Below are 13,571 nucleotides of genomic sequence, written 5' to 3'. Positions count from 1 at the left end.
AAATTCACTAACTCCCAAGTGTGGTTTTTTTGAATGGAGTCCAACTCCGCTTGCATGGTTTGTATCCAATGCACATTATCACGTGCATCCTCAAAACACTTAGGCTCATCCACCTCAAGTATCTTGCTGACCCAAGTTGTTTCACAACGGTGGGCATTCTCAGCATCTATAGTGCGATTTCGTGTATGGCTTGGAAGAGCTGTAGAAAGCTCTGATGCCCGCGCTAAGACATGCCATTAGCCGCCATCGTCAACAGCAACGCCCTTGCCTTGCCTCGCCTCGCACACTCGCGCTAAAACACGTCGACTCTTGTCTACCTTGGCCATCGCCTTGATCCTGTTGTCGCCTCTTGCTCCGCCCATGCCGTCGTTTGCGCCGCCTTCCCACGCCACCGTCCGCCCTAACTTTAGCTTGAGTCCTAAGGTTAGTCGACATGTGAGACAGTGGAATTAGACAAGCTTTGCACTAGAAGGTGATCACATCCAAGAGGTCACCATCTACGGAAGAGGCGCCTTCCTCATCCAGAGCTCTCCCGCTATCGCCTTGACACTTGTGGAGCAGAGCCCCATCCTCCTTGGCCCGCATTTGGTGTACCTTTTCCCTTGGTACCACGGCTTTACAGTGACACACCATGTTCTCTGATTCCCAGTGACGCATCGCTTCTTGGGGCCCTCAAAGAAATACACAGTCATCCTTCCCTCCATTGGTATAGCGTTTGGCACCGTGCTTTAACTCCCGCCAGATTCGACAGCATCAGTGGTAGCAGACGATGGGGTCCCTAGGATCAAATTGGTGGTTGAGAACCCAGAGTCATTTGCTTGCCTGCATTCGAGCTACTCTCTACTAGACAGCCACCATGCCACCCAAGTGTGCCTCTCGGGATACATTGCATGATAGTGATGAGGCTGCTCAACATGAGCAATTGCCTTTCACAGTGGGTGTATCCACTGGTGATACAGAGATTCCTACAACTCAGCCTCTCTCTCCTGCATCTCGCGAAGTGTTGGCAGTGTAGACAGTTTTGGATACCCTTGCTTCTATGCTGCAGGGCGCCATCCGCCAGATGGGACAAGAGTTCAACCAGCAACTTACCACGGCCATGGCTATGCAGGATACAGCTGTTGCCCAAATGGGACAGCACCTCGAGCAGTAGATTGGTCAAGCTATGCAAGACAAGGGCAAGCAACCTAGACCCCAGCAAGGGGACCACTTAGACAGTCAGGATGTTTTGTGTGATCCACGTAGGAGTTTTATGGTAGAGGCCCGCCATGCCTATGAGCATCAGTCTTCTGGACCGGTGCATGTACCCTAGCATGGGGATTATCTGGACTTAGATGATGCATTTTTTGTGCCGCAAAGCACCTTCTTGCGGGATCTTAGGCCATCTTTTGGCTCACAGCTTTTTGCATCTATGCAGGCTGAGCCGTCTCTCTTGGGCCGACCTGTTGGTGTGCATCCGATTAGTGCTCCTTTTACTGCACCAGCGGGTATGCCCGGAGCTGGCTTGGGTTTATATGGTAGCCCACACCCCTGGGAGAGAGGTCAGTTCTCTTCTCAGCCCTTTGGTATGCCATCATTTCGGAGAGATGCATTTGGCAGAGAGCCCCAGCCAGGGGTTCATGCACCTATCGCTCCGCCAGCGAGCACATATAGCCAGACGCAGCCAGTGCATCGGATGGCAGCAGCTACTACATAGCAGGGGGTTAGTGGGTGGGTAGCAAGCCACTTTTGATGACATGGTGGCAGATTCTTTGCATTCATATAAGGCCCTACTTGAGGCCATCAAACTTGATATGTCCTCCTCCGATATGTGAACCTCAAGCATGATGATGCCCGCACTTCGGGAGGTTACACATACAAGAATTATGCAGCTAAGGATATCAAGGACAAACTCATAATGCATAAGTTTAAAGGGGACACTCGCACACCTAATGAACTGGAGAAAAAAATTGTTACCTCGTTTTTCTTCTCTTTCGTTTTTGCTTTTATTTTCTTTGTAGAGTTTTAGACTTTAGAACAACAAAAAATCTAAATTTGTATGGTTGGATATATTCTAGTCTTACAAAGGGATAAGTAAGATTGGATATATTCTAGTCTTATGAAGGTATATCTTTTATGTTCTACACCTGAAATGCTCCATGTGAAAATTTTCTTCAAGAGTCAAAGGAATAAATACAAGTAAACAAAATTTTGGAGGATAGCTCATTTATTATCGTCATGGTATTCCCCGATGCGCAATGTTTGCTTGATATTACATCTTGTAATTGCAGTCACATCATACTTCTGAATTGGTAGGCATTTTGTGATTGCCTCGATTATGTAAAAGCATATTTGCAATGAACACCCATTAACATTGTAAGGTACTTCTGAATGACAAAGTATGCTCCAAAGAATCAAACAAACTGAGTGACCACGACCAGCTATGATTGCGTGACATAAACTAAAACATGTGACGTTAGCTTGTGGTAGGCATTTTGTGATTGCCTCGATTATGTAAAAGCATATTTGCAATGAACACCCATTAACATTGTAAGGTACTTGACTAGTTTAAAATCTGTCTTCATCAAGTATGTATTATTCAAGTTTCCTATGTTGCCTGTGATGTATTGTCTGCCCACTTGAGGAGAATGTCCCTCTGATCACATTTATTCTTGTTAAGTGCAAATAGTCTCACTTTCTAGTGAATGCTGGGTTTCAACCAAAGTTACAAAAAAAAAATCACATCCGTCTTGGAAGCATAGCATCATGCCTCATCTTGTATAATTGTCCTGTTTTTTTCGTCCTTTGTAGAAATGAAGATTCAAACGAGAAATTGAAAAGGCATTTTCTGGTATTTATATAAGAACTTGCTGGCTTCTAATGTGAGATGCATTATTTACTGACAATGAGCCTTCAACTGATTTTTTTTTTCTGTTTTGATTTTTGAAACTGCTATTGCGTATATGGAGGCTGATCTGGGATCAATAAGCTCGGAGATTAAAAGCCTTCAGGAGCAATCCATGAGCATGGGTCTGAAACTCAAGAACAGGAAGGCAAGGATTGTTTCTGGTTTTGTTTGCGATTTTTGTTTCTCTGGTTGGGATGCCTTTTCAAAAAGAAATTTCCCATGCGGCTATGTTCAACCTTGTGGTTTTAGATGAAAGCTGATGTTATAATTACCCATTGCCCGCTGGTGATGGGCTGTGACCTCATCTTTTCAATGTGTAGGGGACAAAATCTAGCTTTAGATGAAAGAGACAATGCATAGGACTGGAGTACACAGCACACAGCATCTAATAAGTGTGTTGTGTAGTAAACGTCACCAAAACCAACTCTGCCTTATATTTCTCCTGTATATGGTGACTGGTCTGGAGTTTGGAGCTTACTTTTTTAGAAGTGTTGCAGTAAGCTCTAGAACTGGATACGCCTCTTTTAAATCAACCCTTATGGACTCTCTTTTCCCTATGTAATTGCTTGCCAGTGAACTGCTGACATTATCTGTATGGAATCTTTGGTGGTGCACATGCCCTAACCTTCATAAGATTGTCTACTTATTGTATTGGAGAACATCAGGTTTCCCAGTTTACATTCATACCTTCTCCATTCTAACTGATAGAAGATTTTATGCGGGTTAAGGCCTGTGCGCAAATAATGCCAGCAAAGATTCCATACAGATACGATTGCAATGAGATTAAGGTTTAGTTTTTCCAATTTGCATTCACATAGATATGAATCTGACATATGTCATATCTTGCCATGTTTATTTTGGAAACCTTTGGAGATTTTGTGTTTGGGTTGTCAAGACAAAAATTGGCACTTTGATTGTAAGAAGGGCAGACCTGTTGTAACTCTCGAGCTCATGCTAAGAGCCTAAAAATCCACAAATGGAGTGTTCACATGTGTTAACATCAGGGTTTTAAAGCTTGGTGTTCATATATAGAATCCAGACAGTGTCTTCTGCCATTCTGGAAAGGTGGACTCACTGTTCAATGGCCTCAAATGTTTAGTTTTCTGGGGCTTTCAGGTTGCTGAGCTGAAGCTGTCCAGGTTTCTTGAGGATATTGTTGTACCTCCGAATATGATAGATACAATTGTGGATGGCGAGGTATATTTCTGATGCTAAGCGTAATTCATAACTATAGGGGCAGGTTTTCGTTAAGTGCACTAAAAATAAAAAACCTCATGCTTTACGTTGGCATCTATTCAGAGTATCTGCATCCCAAGTAGAAATTCTTTTTACAGAAAATGAGTTTAAAGTTTGTTATTCAGCGAAACCAAAGGAGCGAGCCCATATGTGTTTCTTCTTATTGATATGGTCAGCCATCATATGTCAAGTTTGAATTTTCTGTCTATTCAGATATCCTTATCCTGCTTAGACAGAAGGATGAAGCATGACGATAAATGATGAAAAGCTCTGTCTAAGCTCAGTGCACTACGTTAACTCTCAATGGCAATTAACTTTTGTCCGGTAACAGACAGTGTGAATTTGGTGCAGGTCAATGAAGAATATGTGAGAAATCTTCAACTACTGAGTAAGAAATTGCACTTTCTAGCTGAAGATCCTGTGGCTAAAATTTCTGCAGCCTACAAGGACGTCGAATCCGAAGTAGAAAAACTTCGCCTCAAGGCAATATCCAAGGTGGTTATTTACAGTTTGAAGTATTTGTGTTATTCTGTATGTCAATTCAACCAAGGGAAGTCCACAAGCTCTGAAGCTGGTGTTTATACCTATAAGGGCTGGTTAGTCCAAAAGCTGCATAGTGCATCCATGCTTAATGAGTTCAAGTTGGACATGTGGGTAGTTCACATCGTTTATCTCTTCCTAATATTGCAGGCCTTGGCTTCTGGACACTTACTGTGACTCTGTCTTCATGCAGGGAAGAGAATTTATGATGCAAAAGCTTTACGCACTCAAAAAACCAAAAACAAATATACAGATTTTACAACAGAACGTTCTATTGAAGTACAAGTAAATAAACTGCTCCCAACAATTTGCTTATGTATAACATAAACTGGTTTTGAAGGTTTTAAAGATGATAATCTGTGTCAAACAATAGCTTGTTGTTGATACTGTCAGTCCATGTTGTGATCATCTCTGATATGCATCTAATGATGGTTTTGCCTTCTCAACCATTCTCTGACTATCCCAAAGCAACCTTGACGCTGCATTTCAAGATTCTGAAGAAATTATGAGGGAAGCTGCAGTTGTGTACTAGTATGTCTCATGTGACCATTCAAATGCCCATTTGCATGCCAGACATCACCTATCTATCTGGGTGAATCTGAGTTGTTTCCGATCAAGTCCAATCCATGCCCTATCTGTTTTCAGCATGTTGTGGGTTAAATATTGCCCAAGAAAAAGGCAACAAAAAACAATAATCTGCCACCTAATGGCTTTGATGGGACTAATCAATATTCCATTGTATCACCCAGGAAGAATGACCTGGAGGTTATACTGACCAGTCCTCAAGGGCAGAGGGCTTGAAGGAGAGTGTAGAGACAATAAAGGGGTAAGAGAAAGGGGAGATCGTGTGGACTCTATGAAGAACGGGAAGTAGAAGTGTGGTGAAAGCATGGAATACGAGTATAGAAAGGTGGTGAGTTGCAAGGCAAACTAAGGGGAGGTAGGAAACATAAAAGCAAGCAGAGAAGCACCGCAGTGTGATCAACTAGAGCATTATGAAAATCCATTCTTATATATACTGGTTCTGAAATTCGTGTTAAAAAGCACACGTTTTAATAAGTCAAATGGAAGTCTTGCTTTTAACCTGGTTGTCTATCTACTTGTTTATAATATATTCAATGTCTACGGCATTTTTTCCCCAGAGAACCTATGTCTATGTATATAACAGCTAGAGTGTGTCATTACATTCCTGAATACGAGCTCAAATGAGGCTGATTGTTTTGTAACTGGAAACTGATGAACATTGAGACATATTTAGGGCTGATTATTTAGGCTAGCCTTTCTGAACTAGTATACAATGTTGTGAGGCTTTTAGGTTTGGGAATATGGATAGAGCTAGCTTGCTTTCTCCTTTCAAAAGATTTGTAGTATGTGAATGTTTCTTCTTTCCATAATGGTTCTTACCATAAAAGAAGTTATTTGTGATTGAGGTTATAGAAATGCTTCTGTAGGCAAGGGTAGAGGATGGTTCACATTGTGCGTGGATATTTATGCTTGCACTATCTGTTTTTTGTCTAATAGGTACATCGCCATGTTTTTGCGCGAGCATGGGAAAGAAGCATATCCCGATGTTCGTATGGCATATGTTGACACCCTGAACAAGGTTGTTAGAAATATATTGGAAAATTCTATGATTCATTAAAGAGTTGATGCTTGCTTACCTCTGGCTAGTCTTCTTAACAGTTTTGGTGTCCTCTTTGTGGTCTTCTTCAATGTTACGAGACTTTTTGTAATCTCTGTGGTGCACTCTTGCTTTAGACACTTTTAAGATTGACACTTGCTTACCTCCAGCTAGCCTTTTAACAGTTTTGGTGTAGTCCTTGGGCTCCTTCAATGTTATTTGTAATCTCTGTGGCAGTATTCTTGCTTGGGACACTTGTAAATCTCTTCATCTTTACCAGTAGATAATTTGTGCTGTGCAGGTTCTTGGTGCCCATTTTCGTACTTACATACAGGCTTTGGAAAAGCTTCAATTGGACATAGCAACAAGAAATGACTTGCTTGGGGTGGAGGACACAAGAAGCTCAGGACTCTTCTCCAGGGCACGCGAGCCCCTGAAGAATCGCTCAGCTGTATTTACACTGGGGGATCGAGTGAAAGTGTTACAAGTGAGTCCAAGCTAGGTGGTTTTCTTGATGGGGGTGAACTAGAATAGTGATCAGCACTGATGTGGATGTTAAAGTTGCAGTGCCTATATTTTGACCTTTATTAGTTGCAGCTAATTTGTCTACTCTAATTTGGATTATACCTCTTTCCCCCTGTTTAAAGATAAGGAATGTGTTTATAGAGCTACTGTTGGTGTTGTTAAATTAACTTAAATGCATTTTAGAGATGCACTCCTCCGATGATTCATTCAATCCTAATTATTTAGAAGAAGAGCAATACACTATTTTCCATATACTTTGTGGTTTTTGTTACTTGCATGCTATATATGTTAAATTTTCTAAATTCAAGGTGCATGTTCATAGTTTCAAAAGAGAGTTTGATTGAGTATGCATGTGCTTTCTAAGTTAGGATTGTAGTTTTGCATCTTTGTAGGAAGTGGTACATAGGTGTAAGTGGTCCATTTAGTTTTGTATGTTTTAATTGAGAGAGAGAGAGAGAGAGAGAGAGAGGGAGAGAGACTTTAATCCTGTTTTTTGGAAGATTTTGTTTCTTGTTTTCCTTGTTTATTTTTGCTTAGTCACCTTCTTCCTTTCTTCTTTATTTCTTGTTTTCTTTCTTTTTTATTTATTTGACGTATTTAGTAAGCATTGGGTTTGCCCAAGAGACTCAGTGCGTCCTTAGAAACCCAGTATAGCTGCTTATGCTTGGGCACTGATGACGACATAAGTGTTGCTTTGCTTGCTAAGTATGTCTTCCTTTTGTTTTTTAAAAAGTTTTTGTTACCTCTTTTTTCTTCTCTTTTGTTTTCTCTTTTTTCTGTTAGTTTTTTGGATTTTAAATAAAGTAGTATAGTACTACTCTAGACACACTAAATGTCACTCAAATTGACTCCATTTCCTAACACCCCCCCATGGAGGAAAGGTGAGGGACTACTAGAATGGAACCAAGAACAAAGACGGTCATAAAAAACTGTCCATGCCGGTCTAGAACTAGACATGGCTCCCACACAATCTCAGAGACAAGTGAGCATGGCTCAGAGGCTAGTGAGCATAACATAGAAATCTCATCTAGAATGGCTCAGAGGCTCATCATGCACAACTCAGAGGTCTAGGAGACCAATGCACCAATAAATAGACCTTTCAAAGCCAAAACATATGGCTCCCACAGTTCATCCCCTCCTGGCTCCAAAGACTAATGAGGAACATAGAGCCACACACCAAAAATAGAAAAGAAATACATCATTTTAGGAGGACTATCCAAGGCAGAGTATCTTTACTGACTCAACACACATGATTTATTGCATTCATTTTTGGGAAACACCCCCAGGGCAGAGTACCTAAATATATCATGCTTAGAAAGCAAAATCATTTCTTTGAAAAAAAGAAAAAGAAAAAGAAAAAGAAAGCAAAATCATGATCTCCATCGTCCTCTAGATGCTAGAGTCAGATAGTAAGAGCATGATCCTGTGTCGGCTGGTCATCTTTGTCTGCATCATCACTCGGATGCCACCCAATTGGTATGATCCTTTGATTGTTGTTGAGCAAGCTTTTGGTAGTACATGTCCTCCGTATGACCGAGCTTGTTGCAATATGTGCACTTGAATGGCTTGAATGCCTTTCCTCGTGCAAGTGGAGTCGATGGCCTAGGTCTCCATTTGCTGGTGGAGGCAAGAGCCTGTGTAGTATCCATTGGGTAGGATGGAGATTCTTTGTTGCAGCGATCCTATTCAAGAAGAAGAGATACCATATCTTCGAAGGTAGTTGATGCAATGCGAAGTACTTCAAGGGCATTCTCAAAGCGAGAAATTCCTTCCATACTTGTCATGAGGATAGCCATTTTGTCCTCATCATCTGGGCAACACTTCAAGTTGGAGAGTTGTTGAACTAAAGACTGAATTTTTGCTATATGAGCACTCAATCTATCAGACTCTTCCACTTTCAACTTATAAAATTGTATTTTCAGAAATACCTTGGAGTTAGTGATCTTGTTACCAAATATATTCTCGAGGCGTGCCCAAATCTCCTTTGCCTTGGACTTGAAGTCGATGTGATGAATCAATGAATCATCTAGGCAAAGCCCGATGATTGCGATGGCCCTCGAATTGTGTTGCTTCCAAATCTTGCGTGTTTGAGGCTCCGTTGATGCCTCAAGTGCTTCATCATCTTCGATGGCATCCCAAACATTCTCCTTCATGAGAAGGAGTTGCACTTTTGTTTGCCATGTGCGGAATCCGTCCCCCTGGAATTTTTCCACAAGAAGAGAGTTGGTGGAAATCGAACCCACAAAGCTGGCAGCTAGGAGAGAGAAGAGTGAATGTAGAAGAGGAAGAGCGGACAGAATGAGTAGATGGCGGGCACAAGCGAGCAGAGGAAGAGATGGCGGGTACAATGGAGCCATAGGTGGTGGACAGAATAGCGGCAGGCAGATAAAATGAGAGGGCAGATCAAGAGCGGGTGTACGGGCTGTTTGTAGGCCTGTTGCACAGCGCAACAGTCCGTACAGTTGTACGGCTGGTACGAGCTGTTCGTACAGCTTTGTTGTATGGCGCAGCAGCAGCGTGGGCTGAATGGCAAGCTGAGGCACGAGCTGAAGCATGATCTTTTGTTGATGAAGCTCTCCAATGGTGAGGCTCAAGGTGGAAGAGAGAGAGGGAGCTCAAGATGGAATTGGAGAAGGAATTCCTTCAAGGGGAATGAGGGAGAGAGGCTTCAATGTCGTCAATCTCTTACTTCAACCTCTTGGAAGATAGCCTAGCTCTGATACCATATGAAGATGCAAGACATGGAATGGAAAGGAAAGTAGAAAAGCAGGACTAGGCAAACATAATGGAAATGAAAGAATGCTAGAAAGAAATGTACAACCAAGCAAAGTACTTACATGATCAAGAAAGACTTGAGGCTTGATAATTTGACATGAGAAAGTACAATGCCTTTATAGGATAGGCACACACACTCTAAGTGTCAAATGTATATGAGATAAGTCCCATAGTGACACGTGGCACTCTAGGATATAAAGTAGTATAGTACTACTCTAGAACACATTAAAAGTCACTCAAATTGACTCCATTTCCTAACAGTTTTTGCAAGTCTTCTGGGTTTGTTTGCAATCCAAGTATCCCGTTTCTCTATGCTGCTTGGAAGTTTCACAAAACTCCAAAAGAGCCAAGATTTATTATAGCTGCTTGTGAGACTACTTTGACGGATGTCTCTAAATGGCTAAGCTACTGCTTCAAAGCCATGTTGCCTAGCGTCCATGAACTTTGGAGGGACTTATTAAAGGAGGCAGATGCCCCCTTGCACTCAAGCTGGATTTTAAATGACTCTGTAGGAGTGATTCTTGTTGTAAAATTTTTTAATTCCTCTCGAAGCATTTAGGAAAAGAATCTCCTATTCTCCTTCAAACATATGATTTTACTATGCTTTACACAAAGATCGAGCTGGAAGATCTAAAGTGTAGAATCAAAAAGCTAGTGGTTGAAGTTTTCAGGCTGAGATTTGACAAAGATAGATGCAAAGTGCTAAAAGTTGAGAAAACAGCTTTATGTTTTGACTTTTTGTGGCTAAATAATAAAGATACACAAAGGTAGTAATAGTTGAAGATGCTTGCTCTTGGTTAGATTTTATTTTAGATAATCTTCACATCACAGTAGGTGATTCTTTGTTTCATCAAATTATAGGAATCCCCATGGTAACTAATTGTGCTGTCTTTTTAGCAAACTTTTATCTTTTCACTTATGAATTTGAGTTTATGCAACGTCTTATTTCTATCAATACCTGCCCTATCATTTTACATATGCTTAGCCAAGTTAGGCGTTTTATAGATGATTTATTTGTACCAGATGTTCCTGACTTTCAAGACTTTATGTACAAATATGCTTATGCTTTTGGAGAAGGAATGTATCCTCGTGACTCTTGTGAACTGATTTGCACTTCAAGAGGGGATTCTTGTGTTTTCTTACATCTTAGACTTTCTCAATCTCCCGTAGGATTAGATGTGGATATATATGATAAACGTGAACAACCTGAATATATATTGTGGTTTACACTTTATAAAAATGCCTCGCATTGACTCAAACATTTTTGATTTGGCAAAATATGGAGTCATTTCTTTCCAATTACATAGATTTTCCCGCTTTTGTACAACTAAGGAGTCTTTCATCACTCAGTGTAGTAATTTGATCACTTTATTAATACACAAGAGGTATAATCCAAGAAAAATGATGAAAAAAGTACGCACAATTTTAGATATGAAGTCTTTTACGTATGGTGTATGGGCCTTATACATGTTTAGAATGATTGAACAAAAGCTGAAAACAAAAAGCAGGGAGCTGAATAGCCCGTTTTGCTTTTAGTTTCAAAAGAGAGTTTGATTGAGTATGCATGTGCTTTCTAACTTAGTTTTGTATCTTTGTAGGAAGTGGTACAAAGTGTAAGGTGTCCATTTAGTTTTTTATGCTTTAATTGAGAGAGAGAGAGAGAGAGAGAGAGAGTTTTTATTCTTGTTTTTTGGAAGATTTTGTTTCTTGTTTTGCTTTTTATTTTTGCTTAGTCACCTTCTTCCTTTGTTCTTTATTTCTTGTTTTCTTTCTCTTTTGTTTATTTTACGTATTTAGTAAGCATTGGGTTTGCCCAAGAGACTCTGCGGCGTTTCTTTAGAAACCCAATATAGCTGCTTATGCTTGGGCATTGATGACGACGTAAGTGTTGCTTTGCTTGCTAAGTATGTCCTCCTTTTGTTTTTCAAAAAGTTTTTGTTACCTCTTTTTTCTTCTCTTTCGTTTTCTCTTTTATTTTCTATGTAGTTTTTTGGACTTTAGAACAACAAAAAATCAAATTTGTATGATTGGATATATTCTAGCCTTACAAAGGTATATAGTAATGTCAAACAGTTCTGCATGAAAAGGCATTAGCAGATCTTTCCACTGGAATTTTGTTTAGGCAGAGGGAGCAACTTGGATAGAATCATGATGAGGATGTGATATGATCTCTTGTTTTCTGACCAGGAGGTTGATCAACCTGCACTTATACCCCATATAGTTGAAGCAAGCGGAACACGATACCCTTACGAAGTTCTATTTCGAAGTCTTCACAAGCTGCTGATGGATACAGCCTCTTCTGAGTACTTCATTTCTGAAACTTACTTTGTAGGAGTTCTGCCTTACTGAATTGAATCACAGCAGAACTGTGATTGAAAAATGGAATGTGGGATAGTCACTCTGAGTTTTCCTATGGGGTTTTGTCAGAAGTGGCTCTTGGTCCTGGTTGTCTCAGAGGTTTAGGCTAGCTATCACCCTGGGCTGTCCTGTGTGATTCAAAATAGGGCGCTGAAATCTGATGTGTTGACAAATTTGGACTCTTTTATATGAGTTTTATTTGACTAGATGGGTTCATTCCTTTACAGATATCTTTTCTGTTACAACTTCTTTGCAGAGGATGCAATCTTCTACGAGATTTTTGCAGGTATGCAGGCACTCTTACTTCAGTTTGAAAAGAGTTGCACGCCAGGAAGCAGAACCCAAAGAAGTAAATACTAAATACAAATAGAAGAAAAAAAAGAGGAAAGAAAGGGTTGTGTAGTGTGAGGAACATGTGAGAAATTAAATAGCTTGAAGTCAATTGGGGAATTTACATTTGTCTGCACTTATAAATGGACCTTTCTGTGCCATTTTGGGAAATCATAAGGTGCTTTGGTATGTACTTAAGAAAATCCAAACTTGGTGGATTAACGGCTTTTAAAAACCTGTTTTCTTATAAGAAAATACAGGCTGAGGGCTTAATGGATGTTGTTAAATTTTATATTATAAAAGGGGTGGAATTAAGGATTACTCTTATTGGGGAGAGTGACAACTTTACTAGGTTTGTAATCCATGTGTGTCTTTCTTTTTGGGCGTTGACATATCCTTTCTTGAATCTGGAAATAACTTCCTACAAAGTATATCAACACAGCATTCATTCCCCATAGTAATGGTATCATTGATGAATGCAATACCATAGTCCCAATTCACAAAGGAAGATTTGTACTTTATCACAGATATTCACCTTGGTAGGAGAGCTGGTAGAGCTTGTCTGATCAAGTGTACTCGTGGGGTGCATTTTCAGAGGATCCAAGCTCACTATGAAACCGGCTGCCTAGGCATGACGAGAGGGATCCACTAAGCATAGTGCTTCCCCCACCTACAGCAGGGAATTACGTTTGCTTGCTCTGAAAGGTTATCCGGTGTGTTTTTCATGCCCCCGTGCCCTTTCCCAGGTTCACCGACACTTACTCTCTAATCTTTATCAATAGTCAACCTGAGCATGAAGGGGCATGTTGTAAATAGAGTAATATTGTATTGGATTAATGTCTTCTTTTGGCTAGAATTTCATGAAGTCTGCTGATTAACTGGCACTTTCTCACCCACATGCACAGAACCAAATCACCCATGGGCAGTTGACGATTTCCAGTTATGGTTTTGCTGGTTGATTTCACTTTCACTTAGCATAATTGATGAGTTTACCTATATAAGTGACTACTTCATCCACACATATTCTTATTACTACATGTAGGCCCTTGATGCATAGGCAATTGGCTAGGTAATTCCGTGTCTAGCTTGATCAGGCTGCTGGGAAGAGACACAGCAAGGGATCGCCCTGGACCTTTTCTTGTATACTGTTTTGACCAATAGCGATAAGGGTTGTGAGATTTCTTTTGAACCATTAGACTCTGGTCCACCAAGAAGAATGGGGAGCGATAAAGATTGTCAAATATTTCTGAACACACGAGTTTGATCCACCATGAGAACAGGGAATTCTACAAGTTCTTC

General features: G+C 40.5%; 1 protein-coding gene across 2 annotated transcripts in view; it reads left to right on the top strand.

Moving 5' to 3' along the window:
* POK (Vps52 / Sac2 family) overlaps window positions 1-13,571 on the top strand; it is a 140,480-nt gene that overhangs the window by 38,222 nt on the left and 88,687 nt on the right. Inside the window, exons 6-13 of one of the 2 annotated variants that reach the window (XM_087387184.1) lie at window positions 2,949-3,032; window positions 4,004-4,084; window positions 4,475-4,618; window positions 4,857-4,948; window positions 6,185-6,266; window positions 6,586-6,771; window positions 11,775-11,887; window positions 12,170-12,228. In XM_087387184.1, coding sequence (XP_087243310.1) covers window positions 2,949-3,032; window positions 4,004-4,084; window positions 4,475-4,618; window positions 4,857-4,948; window positions 6,185-6,266; window positions 6,586-6,771; window positions 11,775-11,887; window positions 12,170-12,228 — 841 coding nt within the window. Of the gene's footprint in view, window positions 1-2,948; window positions 3,033-4,003; window positions 4,085-4,474; window positions 4,619-4,856; window positions 4,949-6,184; window positions 6,267-6,585; window positions 6,772-11,771; window positions 11,888-12,169; window positions 12,229-13,571 lie in introns of both variants that reach the window. The other variant, XM_087387183.1, reaches the window with a different exon arrangement.

This window comes from Dipteris shenzhenensis, chromosome 16, assembly GCF_047967505.1.
Source record: "Dipteris shenzhenensis isolate YYH24624 ecotype China chromosome 16, Dip_SZ_1.0, whole genome shotgun sequence".
Classification (NCBI taxonomy): Eukaryota; Viridiplantae; Streptophyta; class Polypodiopsida; order Gleicheniales; family Dipteridaceae; genus Dipteris; species Dipteris shenzhenensis.
This window is presented reverse-complemented; position numbering and strand designations above follow the sequence as displayed.